The 26266-nt window shown below is 38.6% G+C and overlaps 2 protein-coding genes and 1 long non-coding RNA gene across 7 annotated transcripts in view; 1 reads left to right on the forward strand and 2 right to left on the reverse strand.

Moving 5' to 3' along the window:
• Positions 1-22055, forward strand: part of TBCE (tubulin folding cofactor E) — a 56462-nt gene extending 34407 nt beyond the window's left edge. Inside the window, 13 exon segments of the mRNA XM_043511405.1 lie at positions 1813-1909; positions 3349-3425; positions 3700-3795; positions 5530-5594; positions 5675-5739; positions 13580-13732; positions 14485-14592; positions 14594-14639; positions 16481-16551; position 16984; positions 17913-17972; positions 19685-19776; positions 20037-22055. Of these exon segments, the coding sequence (XP_043367340.1) occupies positions 1813-1909; positions 3349-3425; positions 3700-3795; positions 5530-5594; positions 5675-5739; positions 13580-13732; positions 14485-14592; positions 14594-14639; positions 16481-16551; position 16984; positions 17913-17972; positions 19685-19776; positions 20037-20129 (1024 nt within the window). The 3' untranslated portion in view covers positions 20130-22055.
• Positions 158-6295, reverse strand: LOC122459418. The gene is made up of 2 exons (XR_006280116.1): positions 5315-6295; positions 158-4495 (listed from the first exon to the last, which is right to left on the reverse strand). It is a non-coding gene; the product is annotated as an uncharacterized LOC122459418 (long non-coding RNA).
• Positions 19057-26266, reverse strand: part of B3GALNT2 (beta-1,3-N-acetylgalactosaminyltransferase 2) — a 42188-nt gene continuing 34978 nt past the window's right edge. For 3 of the 5 annotated variants that reach the window (XM_043511398.1, XM_038395884.1, XM_038395885.1), the window contains 3 exons: positions 22755-22914; positions 22231-22287; positions 19057-21419 (listed from right to left, as the gene is read on the reverse strand). In XM_043511398.1, the coding sequence (XP_043367333.1) occupies positions 21285-21419; positions 22231-22287; positions 22755-22914 (352 nt within the window). In that variant the 3' untranslated portion in view covers positions 19057-21284. The remainder of the gene's footprint in view (positions 21420-22230; positions 22288-22754; positions 22915-26266) is intronic. The other 2 variants (XM_043511399.1, XM_043511401.1) reach the window with 2 other exon arrangements.

Consider the following 26266-nt stretch of genomic DNA (forward strand, 5'->3'; position numbering starts at 1 on the left):
TTAATCCTTGAGTGTTTAAAATTTGTAATCCAGATTTATAATGTGTTTTTTGGAGTTATGATTCAAATGGATTGTATAAAAATGGTGCTTATGACACAAACAGAATTTTTGGATTTATTTGGCCCTTTTGTCAGAACTTGTCAGTTTAAAAAAAAAAAAACAAACGTTGGAAGTAGATACACAATTGTAGTATAAACAGTTATGGTGCGGGGACGATGAGTAGATGAAAACTGGGGAAGCCTGCTATCAAATCTCTAAGTGCTTGTCTACATGGGGCTATTTACCTACATATCTATACTGCTGTACTGACCTAGCTCTTCTGGTAATTTTCCCTCTGTATACAAGCCCAGAGGAAAGAAATGTTTGGAGGGAAATAGGACCTAGAGTTAGTTTAAGGACACTATGGCACCATGTATAAGCTCTTTAATGTCAGCATTTTTCTCAAAAAGAAAAGGAGTACTTGTGGCACCTTAGAGACTAACAAATTTATTAGAGCATAAGCTTTCGTGAGCTGCAGCTCACTTCATCGGATGCATTCGATGAAGTGAGCTGTAGCTCACGAAAGCTTATGCTCTAATAAATTTGTTAGTCTCTAAGGTGCCACAAGTACTCCTTTTCTTTTTGCGAATACAGACTAACACGGCTGTACTCTGAAACCTAGCATTTTTCTGTGGCACTGAGTCCTTAAAATCCTTATTTTATCAATGTTCTGGCATTTATGCATAAGATTTAGTTCTAATCTTTAAAAAAAAAAATGTTTTTATTATGGCAAATTTAAAATAAAACCTTAGCATACTACACTGAACATTACTTATTAGTTATTCAGGATGCAAAACTATGTTCTAAAGTGTCCCTAGCCTCTGTTTGCCAGAAGCTGGGAATGGATGACGGGTTGGATCACTTGATAATTAGCTGTTCTATTCATTCCCTCTTCCGACAATGGCCAATACCAGGTGCTTCAGACAGGATATTGAGCTATATGGACCAGTGGTCTGACCAGGTATAGCCGTGCTTACGGTTCTTACAGGGTATTGAAAGGACCTGGCTAAAGATTCTGGATTGCTGATAGGGGAGTCCTCCTGTTCTCAGTACACTAAAAAGGGTGGCTAAGTTTCTAAATACCTATCTTCTTTTTGGTGCTTCTCTTGTGTACATATCTGGTGTGAAAGCTTTCCCATTACAAGAAGAGTCCATATTCTATTATACCGCTATTTCATAGGAGGAGTTGCATTTTTCCAATAGTGTACAATACAAAGTCTAGCTGCTAACAATAAAAACATTTTTAACAAAATGACAAATTAATGTAGATCCTTTACTGGAGCATTAAGTGGGGTAGGTCTGGTAATCTCTATGGCATTTTGTCATAAAATGAATCTCTTTAAGAATTTCCTGCTGCAACCCTCATTTTAATCTGTTTCTAAAGATACAGTGTCAAGGGGATGGGCCCAAAATTTGACTTGTCACTTTTCTTTCTGGTAACAAAATAAATAATTCCCTTTTTCCCACCTTAATGCTTCGGTACTTAAACTAACCCCTTCAGCTTCAGAACTTAAACTAACTAAATTGCAAGGAATTCAGTACTTTAACTAATTGCAAGGAAAGAATTTGTACTCAAACTACCAAGGCATTTTTCTAAATAGGTTGGAAAATATTTAAATATACAAAGTCCTTGACAATGTGCCTCTCTTTAATGGCATGTAATCCTATGTGTTCCTTTTTGTTTTGAAATATGAAATTCTAAATTGGTGATTTAGTTGAATAATTGAGTTTTTATGCTGTAGAAATAAGAACCTATTTATTCTTTTTATACAGTCAAAACAAGATGAAATTTCCATCTGCTTCTATAATCTGTACACTTAGTAAATTGAGGGTTCTGGCACTTAATCGAACTGGAGTAACATGGGCAGAGGTAATGCGCTTCTTACATTTATGAAGTAAATTTGTTTTTATTTGTTAATCATTTGGTTACATGGGTCAGTAAAAACATAATAAGGGCTTACACTTAGTGGTATGGGTGTTACACTCGATCATACAATCTTCCAAAATTGAGTCTAATCTATATTAGAGAGAAAATGCACCGGTATAATTAAATCACTCTAAAATTCTTGTTACGCTGGCATGAAACCCTGATGCGGACGCACTTAAACCAGGTTAAATTGGTAAGTTGGTAAATTACTGAATTAAATAGTTTAGTTTATCTGAAGTTTAACCTGGTTCTAATGTGTCTGCATTAGAGGTGTGTGTTTGTGTAAACTGATTTTCAGTTTGTTATACTGGTGCAACTTTTCTAATATAGATCAGAACACTGACTTTTTTTTAAAGTTATTTTTATGTGACTGACCCACTTTGATATAACCATATTGAGATTCTTTATGAAATGTGGTTCTGGCATCACTTTGTATAGTAGGTGTTTTAATATGCTTGTATTTATAAAGGAGCAGACAAACATCTGGTAGTATAGAGCCTATTTCTATGAACTCAGATACAACATAGGAAAATGAAAGTCTGAGTTGTTTCCATGCATGGAAACGTGCAAATTGCTTTTCCCGTTAATTACTCTCGTCTTACACCTTGTGTACACTAGGAAGATGACCTGTTGCTGCCGAGGGATATCAGCAGTGGGCGTTTTCCCTAGCATAAGCCTGACCTAAAAGTGATAGATTAAATTGTCAACCTACCTTTATCAGAAATAATACTGTGCATTAGATCCCATCCAGGACTAAAATAAAATATTGAGGTTTCTAGGCTAAGCTAATTTGGCATAGTTCCACTGAAAACAGTGGAGACTTTTCAGAGCCCTGTATCTTAGAAAAAGCCTTGTTTAGCTAATCTTAGTTTTCCCAAGTTCTTGATTTTGTAAACCAAACATGAAAATCCAAATGGAAAATGGTGGTTCACAGAATGGGGGAAGATGGGGTGACACTATCCTAAAGTTACAATTTAAATGACAATGTTGTCGGTTCCCTTGCCTTTTCTTTTTGAAATATGGATTCCAGTCCAGTAACAGTGAATCCTGTGGCTGTGTGGAATCCTAATGACTACCATCTATCTGTACTGCAGATGACATACAGGATCAGAGGCATAGTTGCAATTAAATAGGAAGAGTTACTGAAATAAAATACGAAAGCTTATGCTCAAATAAATTTGTTAGTCTCTAAGGTGCCACAAGTCCTCCTTTTCTTTTTGCGGATACCGACTAACATGGCTGCTACTCTGAAACCTGAAATAAACAGTATTCTAGATAGTTATGGCATACTTTGAATGTGTTTGAAGTAAAATGTATATGATGCACAGATTCTGACTTGTATACAGTTATACTACTAATACTAAACAAAGTTTTCCTATTAGGTTCTTCTGTGTGCTCCAGGGTGGCCAGCACTTGAAGAATTGTACCTTGCTTCCAATGATATTCCAGTTTTAGAAAGGTATGAGGTTTAGCTTTAAATGCTAAAGTCGTCCTTTTGTGATTAATATACTGTATGCATAAAGTTATGACATGTCTGATAAAAATTAAACTAAATTCCAGTCATGGGTTAAATTACCATTACCATGGTAATATTGCAAAGGAGATTTTAACATACTGTGTGATCTGGGATACTTGTGTGAATGCACTGATTTTATTATACAGTTGTGTGTATATGAGTGTAAATATTTTAAAACAATTTAAAAACATAATTGCATTTTTTGTAATGCTTACAGACCCATTAACGTTCTGCAGACCTTGAAATTATTAGACCTTTCAAACAACCAATTAATTGATGGAAGTCAACTGCAGCTAATAGCATATCTTCCCAGGTAATTGTTAAAGAACTTTTACTGAAAATTTTGTCATGCTCTGTAAATTGATTCATTCACATATCCTTAGTGGTTTGAAGCATGATAATATTGCCTTGGTAGTGAAGGTTACAGAATTTTGAAAATTAAGGTTTTTTTTGCTGTTTTTGTGAAGAGTATCTGAACTATTTAACATAATCTGGGGAAGGATTTAATTTTATTTTAAGATTTAATTAAAGCATGTTTTTATTAAGATATTTATGGAATTAGTGTGTGGGTGGTTTTTTGTTTTTTATTTTTAAACACAACAGTTTGAAGTTCAGATATTGTAATTATAGGGCCATATCCCAGAGAAAACCCTTTTCAGGACAACTAGCTCTTAAAACCTATATGGGCTTCCTATGATAAGGAGCTTTGGAGATTGCTCCTGATTTAGAGGGGCAATTCTTTGGTAGTGGATACATAATGCCAGTTGTTGTTAAATGCATTAAATAACTGCATATGACCATTCCCTTCCTATATTCCCTTCCATCTGATTCTGGGAAATGAGGTTGGGCAACACACTGAATGGATTACTATTCTAATTGGGATGCAGTCAACCAGAGAAGATTTTTATAGGTGGTCATGTAGCCAAGAATGTTTAATTGGCTGGCAGCTCTTGTCTTTTAGCCATGGAGATGAAAGGATCCCACAAGATTTTTCCTGTCTTCTCTCCTTCCATCTAAAAAAAAAAAAAGGTGATTAGAGTGGGATGGAGGCAGAGCGATTTAATCCCTACAATCGCACGGAAGAAGATACTTCCATCCACCTCCTGCTCCTTTCCAAGTTAACACTAGGACGATGGCTAGACTACAGAGCCTATGTCAGCATAGCTATGCTGGCATAACCCTCTAGTGTAGATGTAGTTTACACCAACAGAAGGAGTTTTTCTGCTGGTGTAGGAACACTATCTGCACAAATGACATTACCTATGCCAACAGACGCCCTCTTCTGTCAGCATAGCTGCTTCTACAACAGGGATTTTGTCAGCATAGCTGTGTCAGTCAGGGGCGTGGTTTTTTCACATCCTGCAGTAGCTATGCCAATACAAGTTTTAAGTATAGACCAAGCCTAGAAGTTTGTCCACACTGGGATATTTACCAGCATACCTACACTAGTATAATTATTTGCTGCTGCTGTTCCCTGTGTGGATGTTGTCTTTGTGGATTTAAAGTGCCTTTTTTTTTTTTTTTTTGGTTTAGGTTATCTTTTGTAGCGATAACCTCTTGTTCCATCGATTCCTACACAGCAGCATCTTGATAGTTACAGTGCTGAGCTGGTATGAAATGCCACTTTGCATTTGGGTATATGATTTAGGAAAAAATACTGTTTTTTCTCCCTACTCAACTTCATCTACTTCTGTGTCCATTCAAATATGTGGAACCTGATAAATGATGAGTTGCAAAGTTACTTAAACTCTTATACCAAAAATATGGCCCATAAGGGAAGGGAGCAGTAAACTATTTTAAACAAAAAATCAAGCCATTCTGAAGATTAGTACCTCCAAAGCAAGCTGCCATTTTGAAAGCTTGGAACTCCACTGCTGTCCTTCTGTAAACTGCCTTTTAAACTTGGTTACCAGCTGTGAAGTTTTAACAATGTTCTTTAAATCACAAGGCTTGCTGTCAGAAAGTTAACATGGGTTGTATTAGGTAAAAACTTCAGTATTTTTACCAAAATCTTTTTAACAGACATACTTTAACTTCTAAATTTCAGATTAGAACAACTAATTCTTTCAAACACTGGAATTTCTTCTATACACTTTCCTGATGTTGGATTTGGTAAGTAAAATAAGTACTGTATTATATTTCTATATTTAGATCTTCACTGATGTCTTTTAAATTTATTCTCCTTTTCCTAGGATACAAGACTAAAATGTTTCCATTATTACAACGTCTTGCAGTAGATGACAATAAAATATTGCAAGTAAGAAAGATTTTTGATGACTTTCACATTTCTTTAATTTTGTTTAACAAGAATTTGTAAAATTGCTTTTTCATTTTCTATGATTATGTAATGGGAAAAAGCCTATGTCAAATTCTTTGATCAACATCTAGCTTTAGTTAGATTTTTTTGAAAGCTTTTCAAAACTCAGCTTTACCAGAGAGGATTGATTGATTTGATTAAATAAATTGCAGAGAACTCTGTTTTTGGCCTTTAGCCATTCCCATGCAATGAATGGAACCCAAACACCTCAGCACACTTCTTGTGCTTGAGTACCTGAAAGTTAAATTGACAGACCTATAGAGTTTCACTGTTTTGTGCTTCAGTGAATTGCAAAAAGTAAACAAACGGTGAAAAATTTATATTGGATTTCAAAATGGTTTTTGAGAGTTAATAGTCCATGGTGGTGATATTAGTAATAGATATAACTAGTGAAGGGAAAAACAGAATTTTATCTAGACAATGTCCCATCTGTGCTCTGGAAGAAAACATAAAATCATCACTGATTAAAGTTTGCAGATGACCCAAAATTGGGGAAATGGTAAATACTGAAGAGGATAGGTCACTGATTCGAGCGGTCTGGATTGCTTGGTAAACTGAGCACAAGCAAACAATATGCATTTTAATGCAGCTAAATGTAAATGTGTACATCTAGGAACAAAGGATGTAGGCTATACTTACGTGATGAGGGCCTCTATCCTGGGAAGTAGTGACTTTGAAAAAGATTAGGAGTCATGGTGGATAATCAGCTGAATATATAAGCTCCCAATGTGGCGCTGTGGCCAAAAGAGCTAATGGGATGCTTGGATGCACAATGGGACTTTTGATTATGAATAGAGAAGTTATTTTACTTCTGTTTGGCACTGGTGCAACTACTGCTGCTATACTGTGTCCAGTTCTGGTGCCTACAATTCAAGTAGGATGTTGAGGAATTGGAGCGGGTTCAGGAACAGCCATGAGAATGATTAAAGGATTAAAAACTATGCCTGTGATAGACTCAAAGAGTTGAATCTAAGTAACTTAACAAAGGGGAGGTTAAGGGGTGACATGATTAGTCTATAAGAATTGACACGGGGAACAAATATTTAATAACGGACTCTTCAGTCTAGCAGAGAAACATATAACACGATCCAATGGCTGGAAGTTGAAGCTAGACTAATTCAGACTGAAAATAAGATGTACATTTTTTTACTGAGGGTAATTAGCCATCGGAACAATTTACCAAGAGTCATGGTGGATTCTCCATCACGGTCCATTTTAAAATCAAGATTGGGTGTTTTTTCTAAAAGATCTGCTCTAGGAATTGTTCTGAGGAATTTCTGTGTTATACAGATGGTTGGATGAGATGATTGCAATGGTCCCTTCTGTCCTTGGAATCTATGAATTGTCTAGCATAGTGTAGGTCTTTCCCACGGTGTCTGACTTGTCATATGGGAGGACTGTGAGATGGATGAATTTACCATTTCTGCAGAATAGCTCTGTGATACTGTCCATTTGTTTGAAGTATGAGTCTGAATCACGATTCTCCCAGTTAGTAGTACCACATACTATTACTCAGTCATTGAACAATTTCAATTTGAAGCTGGGACAAGAAATTAAAAGCAGGTAAGGACGGCGGTTCTAAAATGTTAGAGACTTGCACAGTTTAGTTTGGGAAGAATTGTGGCTTTAGCATTAATAACAGTAGTGTTTTGGTGATGTGGTTTTGTTTTTTACTCTTTTTCTCCATTCCAAGCAATGGTGTCATGTGGCTAGCAATGTTTACTCTTGTATTCATCCTCCAGTGATGATGTATTTCAGGCCAAGGACAAAGGCTTCGTCAGATGTTCTCTAGCCTCTTGATACAGGCTGCTGTTTTCTGCAAGTTTTCTTGCTCTGGCAGTTAGAGGGGCACCAGAAAGTTAAGCCCAATTGGTTTCTAAATTGCTTGTCCTATGCAATATTATTTTCTCCTCCCAAATTACCGAAATGCAGTCAAATAAGAAACTTGTCATTACTCAGAGAGCAAAAGTCTCATGAGTTGCTATGACTGGGCAACAAAATGGCAGATGAAATTCAGTGTTGATAAATACAAAGTAGTGCACACTGTGGTGGGGAAAAAAATCCCAACTATACATATAAAATGATGGGGTCTAAATTAGCTGTTACTCCAAAATCTTTCTTGCGGGGTAATTGTGGATAGTTGTCTGAAAACATCCATTCAGTGTGCAGCGGCCGTCAAAAAAGCAAACAGAATGTTGGGAATCATTAGGAAAGGGATAGATAATATAATGCTTCTATATAAATGCATGGTATGCCCACATCTTGAATACTGCATGAAAATCTGGTTGCCCCATCTCAAGAAAAGATGCATTGGAATTGGAAAAGGTACGGAAAAGGAGAACAAAAATGATTAGGTGAATAGAACAGCTTCCGTATGATGAGAGATTAATAAGATTGGGACTTTTCATCTTGGGAAAGAGATGACTAAGGGGGGATATGATAGAGGTCTATAAAATCATGACTGGTGTGGAGGAAGTAAATAAGGAAATGTTATTTACTCCTTCTCACAACACAAGAACTAGGGGTCACCGAATGAAATTAATAGGCAGCAGATTTAAAACAAACAAAGGAAGTATTTCTTCACACAACGCACAGTCAACCTGTGGAACTCATTGCCAGAGGATGTTGCGAAGGCAAAGATTCTGACAGGGCTCAAAAAAGAATTAGATAAGTTCATGGAGGATAGGTCCATCAATGACTATTAACCAGGATGGGCAGGGATGCAAAACCATGCTCTGAAGTGTCCCTAGACTCTTTGGGCCAGATGCTGGGAATGGGTGACAGGGGATGGATCACTTGATGATTACCTGTTCTGTTCATTCCCTCTGGGGCACCTGCTGTTGGCCATTGTCGGAACACAGGATACTGGACTAGATGGACCATTGGTCTGACCCGGTATGGCCATTCCTAAGTTCTTATTCATGGTCTTCTCCATTGCCTTTAAGTGAAACATTACTCTTGTGCTACCAGCTTATCACGTTTCTTATTTGATGAAGGAAATTGCATCATCATTGCTTTTGTGAAAGATGTGTACAAAAGACCTATTTATATTATACGTATATTCTCCCGAAAAAGGATATGAAGGGACTAGGGCTATCAAGCGATTAAAAATATTAATCTCATGATTAAACAATAATAGAATACCATTTAAATATTCTTGGATGTTTTCTACATTTTCAAGTATGTTGTTTTCAGTTACAATACAGAATACAAAATGTACAGAGATCGCTTTATATTTTATTACAAATATGTGCACTATAAAAAAAATAGTATTTTTCAATTCACCTAATACAAGTACTGTAATACAATCTCTTTATCACAGGTTTCAGAGTAGCAGCCGTGTTAGTCTGTATTCGCAAAAAGAAAAGGAGTACTTGTGGCACCTTAGAGACTAACAAATTTATTAGAGCATAAGCTTTCGTGAGCTACAGCTCTTTATCATGATAGTTGAACTTACAAATGTAGAATTATGTTCAAAAAAAACCCCTGCGTTCAAAAACAAAACAATCTAAAACTTTAGAGCCTAAAAGTCCGCTCACTCCTACCTCTTGTTCAGCCAATCACTCAAGTTTATTTATTTAGAATTTTGTGTTACATAAATGCATAATTTAGAATTTTGTGTTACATAAATGCACTCAAAACCAAAACAATGTAAAACTTCAGAGCCTACAAGTCCACTCAGTCCTACTTCTTGTTCAGCCAATTGCTAAGACAAACAAGTTTATATATTTGCAGGAGATAATGCTGCCCGCTCTTTGTTTACAATGTCACCTGAAAGTGAGAACAGGTGTTCAGATGGCTCTGTTGTAGCTGGTGTTGCAAGATATTTAAGTGCCAGATGCGCTAAAGATTCATGAGTCCCTTCATTCGCCATCCACCATTCCAGAGGATGTGTCCATGCTGATGACAGGTTCGGCTCGATAACAATCCAAAGCAGTGCGCACCCACATGTGTTCATTTTCATCATCTGAGTCTGAAGCCACCAGCAGAAGGTTGGTTTTCTTTTTTGGTGGTTCAGGTTCGGTAATTTCTGCATCGGAGTGTTGCTCTTTTAAGACTTTTATAAAAGCATGCGCCATGCCTCGTCCCTTTCGGATTTTGGACGGCACTTCAGATTCTTAAACCTTGGGTCGAGTGCTGTAGCTATCTTTAGAAATCTCACATTGGTACCTTCTCTGAGTTTTGTCAAATCTGCAGTAAAAGTGTTCTGAAAATGAACAACATGCTGGGTCATCATACAAGACTGCTATAATATGAAATATATGGGAGAATGTGGGTAAAACAGAGCAGGAGATGTACAATTCTCCCCCAAGGAGTTCAGTCACAAATTTAATTAACTAGTGTCATCGACATGGAAGCATGTCCTCTGGAATGGTGTCTGAAGCATGAAGGGGCATATGAATTTTTAGCATATCTGGCACGTAAATACCTTGCAATGCCGGCTATAAAAGCGCCATGCAAACGCCTGTTCTCACTTTCAGGTGACATTATAAATAAGAAGCGGGCAGCATTATTTCCCGTACATGTAAGCAAACTTGTTTGTCTTAGCAATTGGCTGAACAAGAAGTAGGACTGAGTGGACTTGTAGGCTCTGAAGTTTTACATTGTTTTGTTTTTTGCATGCATTTATGTAACACAAAATTCTAAATTTGTAAGATGCTCTTTCACGATAAAGAGATTGCACTACAGTACTTGTATTTTTCAATTCATCTCATACTATTTTTAATTTTTTACAGCGCAAATATTTGTAGTAAAAAGTGAGCACTGTACATTTTGCATTCTTTGTTGTAATTGTTGTAAATCCATACATTTGAAAATGTGGAAAAACACCCAAAATATTCAAATTTCAATTGGTATTCTATTGTTAACAGTGTAATTAAAACGGCGATTAATCAAGATTAATTTTTTTAATCGCAGTTAATTTTTTTGAGTTGATTAATCACAGTTATCTCGCGCGATTAATTGACAACCCTAGAAGGGACCCATGCTGAAAGGTGCTTTATGTCCTCCTCTCCTGGTCACTTAACCATGATTGATTAATAATGAGTTACAATTATTATGGTAGTGCCTATAGGCCAGCCAGGAGTGTTCAGACTGTGCAGGCAGAGGTCCTGCCCTGCCCTGAAGAGCTTATCTGCTAATTAGACCAGACTGACACAGGGTGGGGGAAACAGAGTGAACAATGTGATGGTGGCAAATGGCAGGTTAGTTTCATGATATTTTTGGGGGGGTGGTTTATTTAGGATGGGTTTAGCTAAATGGAAGGAAAAGGGAAGGGGGCAAGGGGATGGGTCAAGGAAGTGGAGAATGAGAGGGGTGGGTGTGGAGTGAAGATAAGATGAAGAGACTGAGGGAAAGGGAGTGTTTTGAGCAAACAGCTAGTGAGCAGAGAAAGTTTCAACTAGGAAATTCTTGGAATACCTAGAGGTCCCTGCTTTGGCTGTTTCTTCCTCAACTGGCTGGAGTCTTTGGCTGGCTCCTCTCTGCAGTTTTCCCCTGAGGTCAGATGTGGGGGCACCACCTGGGTCCTAGTGCCCCCATAATGTGGTAGGGGCATCGTCTCTTTAGTGGAAGTAGAGGATGTTCAGCACTTTTCAGGGTTGGGTTTGAGGTGGTTGTTCCAATTTACTCAAAGGTTAATTGGGAACTGGACCACATGACCTTTGATAGCAAGGCTTACAGGATACCAAAAAGAAAAGGAGTACTTGTGGCACCTTAGAGACTAACAAATTTATTAGAGCATAAGCTTTCGTGAGCTACAGCTCACTTCATCGGATGCATCTGATGAAGTGAGCTGTAGCTCACGAAAGCTTATGCTCTAATAAATTTGTTAGTCTCTAAGGTGCCACAAGTACTCCTTTTCTTTTTGCGAATACAGACTAACACGGCTGCTCCTCTGAAACCAAAGGATACCAAAAGAAAGTGTTGTATCCTGAGAGGTACGTTTCTTTGATCTGAATTATTCTTTTAAGGATTACAATGTTCTTGTATTGTGGTTAAAATGATTAATTAAGCTAAACCAATGACAAAATATGATCACGCCTGATGTGCAGTTCCTTGAGCATTAAGTTGGATAGGAATCAGGTGACTGCTAGGGAGTATAGAAGCACTGCTACTGTTTGGATGCCCTTTTAAATTATTGGGAAAGTTGGTATTTTCTATATAGATATAACTTAACTGTAGTTAGAAATTGACAAAATCATTGCTCACTAAATGTACATGCTGAGAATGAATTGGATCTCTTGTCTGATAAATTAAAATTTAAATACAAATACTCATGTTCCAGAAGTGGCATTATAATACAATAGATGCTTGTTTGCAGAAACACCTTGTAAGAGCAACCGCCATGTACAAGCACCATTTCCCCAGGGAACACTTTCACTACTATGAATTGTTGACACGCCCCATAACTGCAACAGCTGCTTAGGAGTAACATAGCAAAAGGGCACTGATATATTGCTACTAATGAACGCCTACTGTAATTATCTTTAAGTCACAGCCACATTGCTCCTTCCAGTCCCTCTCCATGGTTTGAGAGCTTGGAAATGTTAAGTTCAAATGAACCCTATCACTTTTCATCCTACCCATGACATAATCTGCCTTCATCTCAAATTCTCTTATTCGCTTACCTAGCTTCTTTAAACTCAGTCATCAAGAGGCCAAAACTGCTGAACTATCTCTAATTCCTGAATTTCACTTTCCTATCCCTTCTTAATTTATACATTATGCACATGCATGCTGTACCTGCTCATCCTTCCTCGACCTTTATTTTTCTCATCAATTCATCATCGATAACCATATGTTACAAACTTTCCCTTTTCAGTTGACCTTTCGTATCTTGATCCTGATCATCTGTCTCTAACCTGCTCTGTTAGGGTATGTCTACATGGCAGTTCGACACCACAGCTGGCCTGTGCCAGCTGACTTGGGCTCATGGGGCTGTTTAATTGTGCAGATGTTTGGGCTCAGCTGCAGCCTGAGCTCTTGGACCATCCCACCTCACAGGCTCCTAGAACTCAGACTCCAGTCCGAGACCGAACGTTTGCACTGCAGTTAAACAGCCCTGCAGCCCAAGTCTCATGCGTCTGAGTCAGCTGACATGCGCCAGCCCTGGATTTCTAATTGCAGTGTAGACATAGCCTAGGGCCCTGCTGTACCTTCTCCAGCATGAGTCCCTGCAATTCTAGTCTCTCTTCACCATCTAAACCTGCACAGAACATTGCTAACTCTTGCATCACATAATCCCCCAGTATAATATTAAATTAAAGGGTTTCTGTAGCCAGTCATGCTCTTGAGTGCATTGGCAAGGAGGCACTTCAAAATTAAAATGGACAAAGCCCTCAAAATAATTGAACTGTGCCATGGAAAGCAATGTCACGTCTAGGCCAAGCTTACACCTCAATTCCAGGAATCTCTGCATACAATGAATAGACAGCCTTTCTGGAATGCTGATGTTCTAATATGCATCAATAATTTACACCCACTGAACACACCCTGCATGCCCTGTTTGCTTTTCCACCAGTTTATCTTTCAGTTCCTTCAAAGGTATCTTTCATTTTTATAAGCTAAGTGAAGTAAGATGAAATTGGTATTCAGTAAAGTAGGTTGTGTTGAAATTTTAAACAAACAAAAAAAAGATTAGGGTCTGCTAACAGAAGAGAAGTGTCACTGATGATGGTCATTGTGTGGGTAGAGTCTGTCAGGACTGTGTGCTATTTTGTTCAGACATTTTTTTTTTAAAAAAATCCAGTTTTGCAATTCTTTCCCCTTTTCACTCCAGTGGTCGTTTATCAATGAGCTTGATAAACTACAACGTTTGCAGTCACTGCACTGTCAGAATAACCCTTTGATGGGCACAGAGAAGAACCCAGAGACAGTGAGACAGCTTATCATTGCCAAAATAGGCCAATTAAAGGTTCTGAACAAATCTGAGGTATGTGGTGGTTTTTTTTCAACTAATCATAAAAAAAAGTTCTGGAAAAAGTGTCACTGTAAAAGCATTTGGAAAGTGGGAGGGTGTCTGGAGTTTCTTCCCTTTCTGAATGAATGCATGTGTATAGCTGGAAATCTTCACTTTGAAAATGGACAGAGTCAGGAAACCTTGGATTCTGTTCTTGGCTTTGCCATTAACTCATTGTAACCTTGGGCAAGACACTTAAGGTAAATTTTTCAAAAATACCTAAGTCCTATAGATGTCAGAAATGGAGGTTTCACCCCCAACATAGGACTTTTGAGGTTACATAGGTTTAACAAACCATTTAAAGTAGATTGCCATTTTTCTTTCCCCCTTTTCAGGTCAAAAATTATAACACATGACAACCTCGGTGTTGTCCTTTTCAAAATACAGTATCGTATTAATTGATGCTGGGAGATTTTGAAAATAAAAAGAGAACTTTCAAAACCACACGACTTGTTCCATATTTAAGAAATCATTTAGCTCTGAGCTCTCATGCCTCATGATATTGTTTTCAGACTGTACTCTGAGCGCACTGATGACATTGACTAAACTGAGTCTGAATCAGTTGTGGGAGTTGAGATTTTTCCAGACTCTTTGCAGTTTTATAAGGTGCTGAACATACAGTAACTAATATCTAGCAATCTTGACTTTTGATAGGACCCTGAACTTGGGTTTTTTGGAATGTTAGCTTAGTGACACAGTAAATGTTTTTGTACTTGTCAATATAGATCTTTCCTGATGAAAGAAAGGGAGCAGAGCTTGACTATCGCAAAATGTTTGGCAATGACTGGATAACGGCTGGTGGAAATCAGAATCCAGATAAAGACAGACCAAATGAGGAATTTCTTGCCTGCTCATCCTAGGTATCAGTTACTCTGCCTTAGTAAGTATAGTGGAGGTGAAATGAAAATTTCCTTGCTTGGTATTATGATGTTCTGAGTTTCAGTGTACAGGGGTGGCAGAGATCTTTTAATTATTTGTCCTTCTGTTCTGGGGGCCTCCTTTATTTTTTCAACTTACCATATTTGAAGAGAAAGGAAGAAAACAAATCAAGGTCAAGCAATATAAGGATCTTTCTGCCCACATGCTCCTACTGGTTTAGAAAAGGCCAGTGTGCAGGACAGTAAATGGTCCTGTAGTCATTATCTCAATCTCCAGTGTTGCTGCTTCTAATTAGTTCCAAACGGCCCTCTGACACTCTGCTCCTTTCCCTTTAAGTTTTACAGTTTTTTCAGGACAGGAATATCCTTAAGTTGTCATACTCACTGCCATGCTGCAGGTCTTGATTTCCACCGCAAATATGTCTGTACTGTCTGCGCAGTAAACAAACTGACTAAGGAGCTATTTACAGCCCACCTGCCTACCAGGACCTTCTGGTCGATTTCTAAGGGGTCTCCCAGTAAGAACATAAGAGATGCCGTACTGGAGCAGACCAACAGTCCATCTAGCACAGTGGCCAGTGCCAGGTGCTTCAGAGGGAATGAATGGAAAGGGCTATCATCAAGTGATCTATTCTCTGTGGACCATTCTCAGCTTCTGGCAAACAGACTAGGGACACTCGGAGCATAAGGTTGCATCCCTGTCCTTCTTAATGACTGTTAGTAACTGTTTCCATAAATTTCAGCCAAAGGAGCACTACACCAGGCTGGAGATAAGATCCTATGCCCTGGCAGCTCCTCCAACAATCTGTAGGTTAAGTGATTTGAATTTCTTGTAAGACAAGGAGATTCTGTAGAGTTAATCAAATAGCTCCTTGTGTATGTTGTCTTCTGATTTCTTGCATATCCAACCAAATTCTATTCCTCCATTTCCCATTAAGTAAGTAGCTTCTTGTTCCATTTTCCTTCGTATCTATAGTGGCAGTGTCCATATACTGTCCCAGATTATATCCCACTACAGTAAAGAGACAGATGTAGGAGAGGCTGCCTTCTCAATCAGTCAATTTTTCAGCTTGCAAAGGGCTTGGTGGAGTCCAGTCCACTCAGACTGAACTTTGAATTATATTGCTCTACTGATTGAACTGCCTTGCTATTAAATTTTGTGACCCTTGTGTTTGTGCTGCATTCCTTGGCCCCTGCTTTACAAACTACCCTTCTTGCTTGTTTTCTTTAATTAGTCTATAACATTGTTCAGATATATGCTATTACAACTACACAAAGCACAGAAGCATGCTGGCCACAGCTACGCACAGACTGTGTTTGTTTCGAGGTGCTCTCACTGCAAACTAAGAAATGGATGCCAGCTGAAAAGGTGTCGGGTTCTGACAAACATGAATACTTCAGGCATCCTCTTTTGCTTTTTAAATGCCCGGTATCCAAGCTGCTGTTCCATGCTAAACAATCTCTCAATAAGCCTTGTTTGTTTTTTAAAAAGGTTATATTGAAAATTAAGTGAAATTATTCTCAGTATTATGTTTACAGGAGTTGAGATCTGCTAATGATGATTTTAGCTTACAGCACTGCTGGAGCCCAGCTACTGAGCTCTTTGACTCTGGAAAGCAGGACTTCTGTGGAAGAACAACAGTGAGAGGCAATAGAGTTTCATGGTCATTGCATGATCTGGATACCATGTTGTCCCACAGATGATTACTGGGAGGTTTCCTATATGATGACTTAAAACCGGAGAAAGATATTTCAGCTAAAATTCTACACAACTTCTTTTGTTTTCTTCCTTCTGTTTCCTGCTAATCTAGTTTGATTCCATTTTTGTGTTGTTTTTTTACAGAATATGGTGCTCCTGAAGAAGGTGAATTCGAAACTGAGAACAGCCTTTTCATTCTGAAAAATCAGCTGCTAGTAAGAGGCCAGAAATTAATTAAATTATATATTTGCATTCAAAATACTCTCCCCTGGAGTAGTAAGGAAGAGGTGCTTTAAGGACCTTTGAAGCCAATTTTTACACCAAAAAGGAACAGTAAAGGGCACAAAAATTGCCTTCCACTTCATCTTGAAGTTGAATACACTGATAGTAAAGGCTATAGGGATGTATTTCCAGCTTTATTAGCATGGCATGTGTCAGGATCTCCCTTGTAAAGGTTCCTCAAACAGCCTTAACTCTGGTCCCATGTAGCTGCTTTGCAGACTGTACAACTATGTGACTTATCTGGACGTATTATTTTTTGATACATCGGTGAATTTTTGATGGCATGATCCCTGCAGACTTTCAGGATATAACAGGGAGGGTGAATAGGAAGTATTATAATCATGGTATGCTTTAAGGATTGGTAGAGTAGACTGGGCTACTTTGATCCCTTATCTCTCATATGCATGCCTGAAAACACTATGCTCCATGGGGGAGGGATAGCTCAGTGGTTTGAGCATTGGCCTGCTAAACCCAGGGTTGTGAGCTCAATCCTTGAGGGGGCCATTTAGGGATCTCGGCCAAAAATTGGGGATTGGACTAAATGACCTCCTGAGGTCCCTTCCAACCCTCATATTCTAGGATTCTAAGGTCTGAGAGCGCTAGTAGTTACAGCCTGCCTGGGGCTATGGAGCTAAGATCCAAGAGTCAGAATCCAGTCAGATTAATACCTTCAGAGACTCAGCCTTATAGGTGAATGTAATTATCCTTTGCCTTTCCAACCAGAGCATTACTTTTTAAATTTTGGGGTAGGGAGGCTCCAGATTCCAGCCATGATTGATTTAGACAGTCTAAGGGGGAACAAAAGCTTTCATTCTGCTGACTTGAACAGAAGTACCCATGATTTAGGACTTCCACATATTAAGGGTTTTAAATGTGATTGATGGAAGGGCACATATATGCGCATATATATATATTTTTTAAATGCTGCCTAATATTCAACAACCTCCCTTTCTATTGGGGGCTTGGGAGAATGGCAGCCTGGATTTTAGCTTTCTGGGATGTGCATTCCCAACTGAGCAAAAAACCAACAAATCCTGTCCCTCTCAGGGGGGAAGAGGAATGACTTTAGAACATTTGATCCATCCTAACTGGCATATTCACTGTTTGTTGTGCAGTTCACTTACTAAGTTGGAATTCCCTGCATGCTAAGTGCCTGAAGGATTTATGCAAATTGTATTCACAAAAACAAATTAGATCCACTGGTACCAGGCATTAAACTTCATATAATGAAATTGGTGCTCAAACTTCAGTTACCCTTCTCATTGTGACTAACTTTGTCTAATTTTTTTTAAAGCTTTGACAATTAAATGTCCAGACAAACCTGATCAGAAACCCCTAGAGAAGAAACTACCAGGTAAGAACAGGAATGTTAATTGTTTATTTCAATGCCACAGCAGTTCCTTTGTGGTCTCTCCCCCTGCCCTTCCCCCTCCCCCTTTTTTTTAAATGTTCCCTTTCCTGAAGAAAGCTGGAGGCAGCTGCTTCAGAATGCAAGAATGCTGTTGAGAGGAGGCAAAGACCAACTTCTCTTTACTGGTGCTAGTTTTTGGTTGAGGAGTTGCTAGCGCAGGATATGCACCCTTTCATGTCAAGGTTAGTAATGACAGTCATTACCATATGATGGCTGTTCAGTATCGTGTGGAAAACAAGCTATAGTCAGTCCAGTTCCTAGCAGATGCTTCTACATCACAAGACTTAAGTTGGCACTGAGTGGCCAATGATGAATTGGCATGAGCATGCTTCAGTGTGGCAGGGGAAACCTGTATGATTTACCAACCCCTCTGCATTAATAATAATTTTCATACGTTTTATAAGTTTTTTAAAAATTTAAGGTTAGTACTTGTGGAAGTACAACTAATATTTAGTTGCCCTCAGACTTGTTTGATGGAAAGGTATTTATATATAGTCTCCCAGAAGTGGAACAAAAAAATTGAATCTTATGCTTTGTGTAGTGATAGCATTGTAGCCCAAATTAGTTTCTGTGCTGTTTGGGGGGGCTCTCTGAGCATGATGTTGTAAATGCACAAAATATTCATCTTCACTATAGGCTACATGCTCCAAATTCTGGAGCTGAAGTTTATGGTTTAGATACCAAGAAACCCAGTTCTGACTTGGACATCAACTCTGTGTTCCTTGCCTGTTTAGATTAGGTTAAATTCCTGCCTTAGTCTTCCCTGACTATTCTAATGAAAGGAGAGTCTCTAGAAACTGACATACAGTAATGACTAGACCTTTTCCTCAGCATACGTTCAGTTATGTCTGAACTGAACATTCTCCTGCCTCTTCACATCATCAGCTCTACTCAAGGCTTTGAAGGTCTGAGTTCTGCTGACCTAACTAAATCTTTAACAGCAGTTCTTCCCTTGAGATTTAGACACATACTAAATGTCTTTCAACAGATATGTCTGAATTTGTTCTATGAGGAAAGACTTATTCAGTTTTTATTCTAAAATAAACATTTATTATCACAAGTTGCATAAAATCAGAACTTTTACAAAAATGTTTGATAGAAAAATAGTTTTCTACGTACATTGTGTGATATTACAGAAATAACTATTGCTGTGTCTTCAGATAAAGCTTCAAAGAATGAAAAAAAGCCAAAACTCTATACCAGGCACACACAATGGGAAATCTCTCTTGTACAAACTAAACTTAAAGTTCCATTATAAAAATATCACCTTGGCACTATGTTATGAACAAATCCATAACACTACTAGCAGTTTGGTTGGAACTAATTAATGTAATTCCTGAAACATACATTAATTGTTCCACAATGACATTGGCTTCGAAAGTTGAGACACCAAGTTGGTGCCAAAGAAATCACACCAAAATCTGAGTGGTAGGTATGAAAACTATACTAAAGGTCACTTAAAGGAAAAATAAATCATGAAGCTATGTTGCATGAAAATATTTTTAGGTTGTAGCATGTTATCAGTCTACTGATGTTAGAACTGATTCAGAAATAGTCATATTTGACTGACAATATGATCTGGTAAAACTTAAAAGCTGCAAGGATGTAAGTACATAATCAGGTTGCCTGATTAAATACTTGATTTTTCTTGACAGATTCTATGACTATTCAGAAGGTCAAAGGCTTGCTGTATCGTCTACTTAAAATTCCTGGTTCAGAACTGAAACTGTCCTATGAAAGTTCTAAAGTAAGTAATACAAGTTGTATTTAAAAAGTCAACACTGCATTCTAAAATACTATAGAATGAAACAGATTTCACTTAAAGGCCAGCAGTCTTTAAATGGAAGTTGGATAAGGCCCTAAAAATAGTATAAAGTCGGATCAGGCCCTGGCAGTCAGTGAGAATCTAACTCCTTTAGACTTGAAAGATGGTCAGGGGAAAAAGTTACCAAAAGACTTGCTTAAGTGTGTACATTAAGAGCCTGTCTGAATTTCTTCTTTTTCTAGATGGAAGGCAAAGAAATTGAACTAGAAAATGACCTAAAGCCCTTGCAGTTTTACTCTATAGAAAATGGAGACTCTATATTAGTACGGTGGTAACTTTTTTTTAAATGCAACTTCAGAAGAGGAGTCCACAGGCTACACCATGAGAGCATCTGCAATTTGTGCCACTCTTCTTGCACATATTTAATGTGGATTTCATAGCCTGCTGTCCCAGTTTATTTGAAATGATGCTTCAACTCCTGCATGTATATTTTCAATAAAAAAAATTGGTGCATAATTGCAGGGGTTCTTTTAAATTCCCAGATTAAATGGATTATTAGCATGGTTTTGTGCAGTGAATTTCTATAGAAGAATCACTTTTACTCAGAACATGTGACTTTTACAAATTTTGATTACAAGGACAATTGCTGTTGCACTAGGTAAGGGCACTTAAACTCTGCTTTAAGGAAGAGAGGAAAAAGTATTCCGGGGGGGGGGGGGAGAGAGAGTTTTTGTAACACCACTCACTATAGCGAGGTACCTAGAAAGGAGTGTGGAAAGTTTAGATCTGTATTCTGATCTTGTTGCTATATCCTATTTACACATCTATAGGGAAAAAAGATCACCATTAAGATTAAGCTGTTGAATTGGAGGATTTATTCAAAATAACTTGTCAGCATACTGTGGAGCTATGCAGTTTGTATGTTGCTCAAACTTTTTATCTAGATAGTTATAACCAGATTCAAAGGAATTTGCATCTTTCTGATATTGGTTGTAATTCAAGTTTTGGTATAAGCAAAGTTTGATATCTTGCATCATAATCTCATCCAAATCACTAAGACGTATACACAACCTCAATATAAATCCTAGAAGATAACTATCCTAGCCCCATATGAGCAAGTACCCTTTACCATCCTTATTCCCTCCCCCACCCCCAGTTCGCAGATTACATTAATCCTGTAATTAGATATGCTGGCATGGAACCTTGCACCTGCTGACTCTCATGGATACCAGTGGTTCTGCACCTCTCATCATCCCAATAGAAATCTAGAGCTTTATGTGCACATTTAGTCCTTTTAAGATAATTTCCTTTTTTTACAAAGTCAAACTTTGTTTGTCAAATTAACACCTCACCTAGAGAAATGCTTCTCTGGACAGTATCAGTCAATTTTTATCAAAAAGGATGGGCAAATATTAATTACATTATAGGTAAAATTTCCACTATTAAACACCACCTTAGCAGTCCTGATTGTATATCTTCACATGTCTTTATCATCTTTCCTCACATCTACAAGGATCTCCATGTAATTCCTTCACTTTCCAGAGCTCTGTTAGTTCCTGGGGAGAATACTGAGGGGAAGACAGCATTCCCTTTTCACACGTCTTCTCACACAACCAGAGGCTGTCCTGTTTAAAGAGACAATGATTTCAGTGGGATTTTTTGGAAGGGGACAGTATTTTACATTCACTAAATCTCACACAATCAGAAATCAATATTTCATGGTGTGGGACACTTGTTAATAATATGCCAGTAATTAACAGAACATAGAGGCAGTGTGAATATAAATAAAACTCTGCAAGGCTCTTATGCTAATCTGAGAACAGACACTAAGGTCAAGTATCAGCCACCCCTGACTGATAGGTGCTAGAAATTTTCCTGTGGATCAAATAATGGTTTCAATATGTATGTGGGGATGGGTGCGCTTACATATTACCGCTGAGTGTCTGGTTAACCAGTCAGCCTTGAGTACAAACTCTTGCACAAATTATTGTTAATAGGAGTGCTGATGGAAACTGGAAAGACAAGTGCCCCAAACAATGTATTCGTATAACCCCTCCACCTGAGGTTAGTTTGATATATGCAAGATAGCTACATCTCAAATTAACTTTTCAGTTTCTGCTATTTGTTGTTTAATTAAAAAAAGTCACCCAGTAATAATCTGTTAAAGATTTTATTCTATATGCACCAAGAAAGAATTATTTTTTAATTTGCTGGGAGAAGGTGTGATGGAAATGTTTGTATATTGAACTGCACATATGGATGATTTTTTTTTAAAAAAAAAAAATCCCATTTGAAACTCTTGTTCATGCATTAAAATAGCTACTGCAGGAATGCCTTCCATGATGAGGAAAACTGTATATTCCAGGGGCTGACCAACTTGGATTAAGAGCCATGCTACTGTACCAGGAAAAACAGAATTTCTGCAGACTTGCTCACCTGATATCGCTTAGGCCCTATAGCTGCCATCCAAATGCCCATACTCACATCTTCACCCTGTAGATGCATTTCAAAAACAAACATTAGCCTTGGTGCATTTCCAACTAATTATTTCTCAAGTATGAAATTCTGAACCAAAGTCTGTTGTACACCATGTATGTGCAGTTACCACTAACTGAACAAGTAAAATATTAGCTTTATTTATATTATGTAGTTTTTTCTAAGCATCTCTTAAAAATATCTCCCACTCCTCCCAACATCTCTGAGGAAGCTGTGTATTAAAATGGTGGATTTTACAGGTTAGGAAACTAAGGCAAATATAGTCACAGGGAGCCAATGCAAAAGTAGGATTAGAACTCTGGAGCTCCTAATCACAAATCTCACATCTCTCTCAACATAAAAATCTACTAATTAACCAGAGCTAACAAATCTAATTCCAGAATCAAAGGTGTGGTGTGAGAAAAGGGTAGGGGGAGTGGGAGACCTTAAGGTTTTCTGGGGTTTTTAGCATGGGGCTTAAGTACCTGGTATGTCTTGAGTCTTTCAGAGTTGCTTGCCAACCATTGAACAATGTCTTTGGAGATAACATAACCAGACCCACAGGCAAAGGCAGGGTATGCTGGACTGGGATACTCCAGTTCTTGCCACTTCCCCGTCCGATCAACGGCCCAATTTAGTCTGAAACTTAAGAGCAAAATAACCATGCAAACTGTTGAAGAAGATATTTATAAAAAGCTCCAATAATCCATGCAATTTAGTCAATACAACTGAAGCAAACTAAGTAATGAATTCTAAGAAAAAGCATAGAAAACTTTTCATTGAGTTATGATTCAGACACTCTTAACAGGGTAAGCTTTATAGTGAAATAGGACTATCATTGAAACATTTAATTTCAAAGAGGCAATTATGCTGTGTTAATTTCCTCTAAGAAGATTTGTAAACACACTAACAAAAAAAAGCATTGCTAGCTCTAGTGTGCATCTGCACTGCTACCAGCTTCAGTTAATGAAGCACAAATTCACTGACAAGAGATGTGTTAAACACACACCACAGTGCCCTAACTGTCAAAATCCCTACCCCGTACTTTTTTTAAATTTATGACAAATACATCCAGAAGGCATGCAGTTACAGTGATAAACATATTGGTCCACTGAGACCAAATAAATGTCCTCCTAAAAAAATGGCAATCAAGGGGGAAAAGGCAGCAAAAGGCATATCTGTTATCCTTCAAACATGGCTAATTTTGCAGAAAATCAAAATAATAATTTGGGATCCTGAACATAACAGAAATCACCTTTCTTCATGTGAGCCAGCACAGTGTTCAACTCAAGCTGTCAGGGCACCAGACCTGGGTTTCTAATCTCAAATGCACCACTGATTTGCTGTTTGACCTTTGACAAGTCATGTAACTGCTCTGTGCCTCAGTTTCTCCATCTGTAAAATGGTGCTTACAAGGCAGACATTCGCTGCAGGCCACACCCATTTAGTGCTTTTAGTAAAACAAGCAGCAGGCTTTATCCACCAAGGTTTCTTTCTCCAGACAGGCCAGACTGTCCCCAGCAGGCTGCTGATAAAATCCTAACAAAACATACAAACTGAAGTCTAAGTTTAAAAATAGTAAAATAACCCTTCCCCATGTTCACTTGCTTGTTCCTGATTCTGTCTTCAGCCCTTCCCTCAAAGATCAGTTGAAGGGGAAGGGGGAAAAAAGGGAGAGCTTTCCTGATCTCTAAGGGTACGTCTACACAGCAATTCAACACCCACAGCTGGCCTGTGTCTGCTGACTCAGCCTTGGGCTGAAAATTTGCAGTCAAGATGTTCAGGCTTAAGGACCCTCCCCCCCGGTGGGGTCCCAGAGCTTAGGCTCTAACCCAAGCCTGAACATCTACACTGCAATCTTACAGCCCGCAAGCCCAGGCCAGCTGCAGGTGTTGAATTGCTGCACAGACATACCCTAAGGGCTAGACAGTGTGGATGGTGCAGCTCTGGTGGAGGCAGGCTAGCCACCCAAGCCGCAACACCCCCACATCTACATTTGGTGAGCAAAGCGAGCATGGGCCCATCTATCCAGGCTAGGAGGCTTACTCCAAGCTGCTGTGCGACATACTGTAAGAGGCTCCAAACTCCCTTCATACTCTCTCTTATTGTCAGGGAGACTGTTCCTGTTCCCCCTTCCCAGTATACCTTAGGGTGAAGGCCTACTAACCCCATCATCCTCCTGGGCCCAGTTGAGAGGGAAACCTGGATTGAATCACACTTCTAGGCTCTGGTCCCAAGCCCTAGGCAGTCAGCTGCCTGCGTTCTTTTTCAAACCACGAACTTCCACCTTGGGACCACTTCCTCTCACAGGTCTGTCCTTTAAAATACAACCCCTCGAAGGGCTGAATATGGCTCCACTGTCTTTTCTTCCATGCTCAGTCTTAAAATACCACAATTCCCTATACATAGGAATAATGGTATTTACCCACCTTCAAACAATGTTTTGAGAAGCACCGTTGAAAAGTGCTATATAAGAACTAAGTATTTTTATGAACAGGTCCTAGATGTAATCACAGCCAGCTGCCATAATTGTGTCAGGCTTTTACTATTTAGAAACAGGTCCTAACATGGCTTAGGTCAATCAAAAGCTAAGTGAGTTTTTATGGCCCAGAGAGCCATTACACACTGGCATGTAAGTTGCAGTGGGGTAGGTGCCTAGTACTGAACAACAGAAGATGAAGACTGACATGGATGGGCAGAGGTGAACATGAAACTATCATACTACATGCCTACACAATGGCCGGCTCTAGTCACTGTTAGCCATCTCTGTTTAACAAGCATGGACATTCACCCAAAAGTACTCAGCTGCAAGTGGTTGAGACCTTTTCTGCTTAGGCTAGTTACCAACAAGCAGTGATTCTTAATAAATTTTGCTAAGCAAAGCCTTAAGTATATTTAGATGGCATCAAGCTCTGGCAATTAAAGATAGAAGGCAAACATCATGCATTCAGGACTGCAATTTAAATTATTTATAAAAAGAAAAGGAGTACTTGTGGCACCTTAGATACTAACAAATTTATTAGAGCATAAGCTTTTGTGAGCTACAGCTCACTTCATCGGATGCTGTAGTTCATGAAAGCTTATGCTCTAATAAATGTTAGTCTCCAAGATGCCACAAGTACTCCTGTTCTTTTTATGGATACAGACTAACATGGCTGCTACTCTGAAATCTTAATTATTTATGTTTGTTTGCTGTATATCCATCAGAGTCGATGGATTCTACCATGAGAAAATCTGAATGCCATATACCAAATGTAGGGTATAGGCCCTTATAGGGATTAACACAATTATTGTAATTTATTGCTGAAATTTTAGGTTATTACAATCTTGCCTTTGTCTTTACTATGTCTTTAGATATTCCGTTATTTTCCTACACAATGCTTGAAGAACACTTGATAACTCACTCGGATACTTGGTTGCTTATATAATGAAATGAAATAAAATGTCTCAGCTACTCAAGAAACTTCGTAAGACATTTCGGCTCTGTCAAGTAGTGCCAAGCACCGGAAGTATCAAGGGTACGTCCACGCTGCAGTCGCAAGTGTGATTGCAGCACAGGCTGGCAAAGCTTTAACCTAACTAGCACGGCTAAAAACAGCAGTAAAGATGCAGCAGTGCAGGCTAGCACCACAAGTAAGATACTAGCATGCTTGGAGAGCCCACCCCACTGTCTCTTCACTGCTATTTTTAGCCATGCTAGAATGGGTATAGCAGCCCATGCTAAAAATCATGCTTCCGACTGCAGCTTAGCCATAACCTTTAAATCAACCCCACCCTTCCAGTCCAGTAGGGCTTCTGCAACATGATGACATCCCCAAGACATCAGCATCACTGGTGAGAAAGAGTTTACAAAAGCACTGCCAAGGGATTAGCCTGAAATTGCGTTTAACATTTCTACATCCCACTAAAGCCACATTATTGTAATTGAAGGTGTTAACAGCGTCTCCTGTTAAACACCAGATGGCATGGACTGTGTACTTCTGGAGAGGAGATACTA

The sequence above is a fragment of the Dermochelys coriacea genome, chromosome 3 (assembly GCF_009764565.3).
Source record: "Dermochelys coriacea isolate rDerCor1 chromosome 3, rDerCor1.pri.v4, whole genome shotgun sequence".
NCBI lineage: Eukaryota > Metazoa > Chordata > Testudines > Dermochelyidae > Dermochelys > Dermochelys coriacea.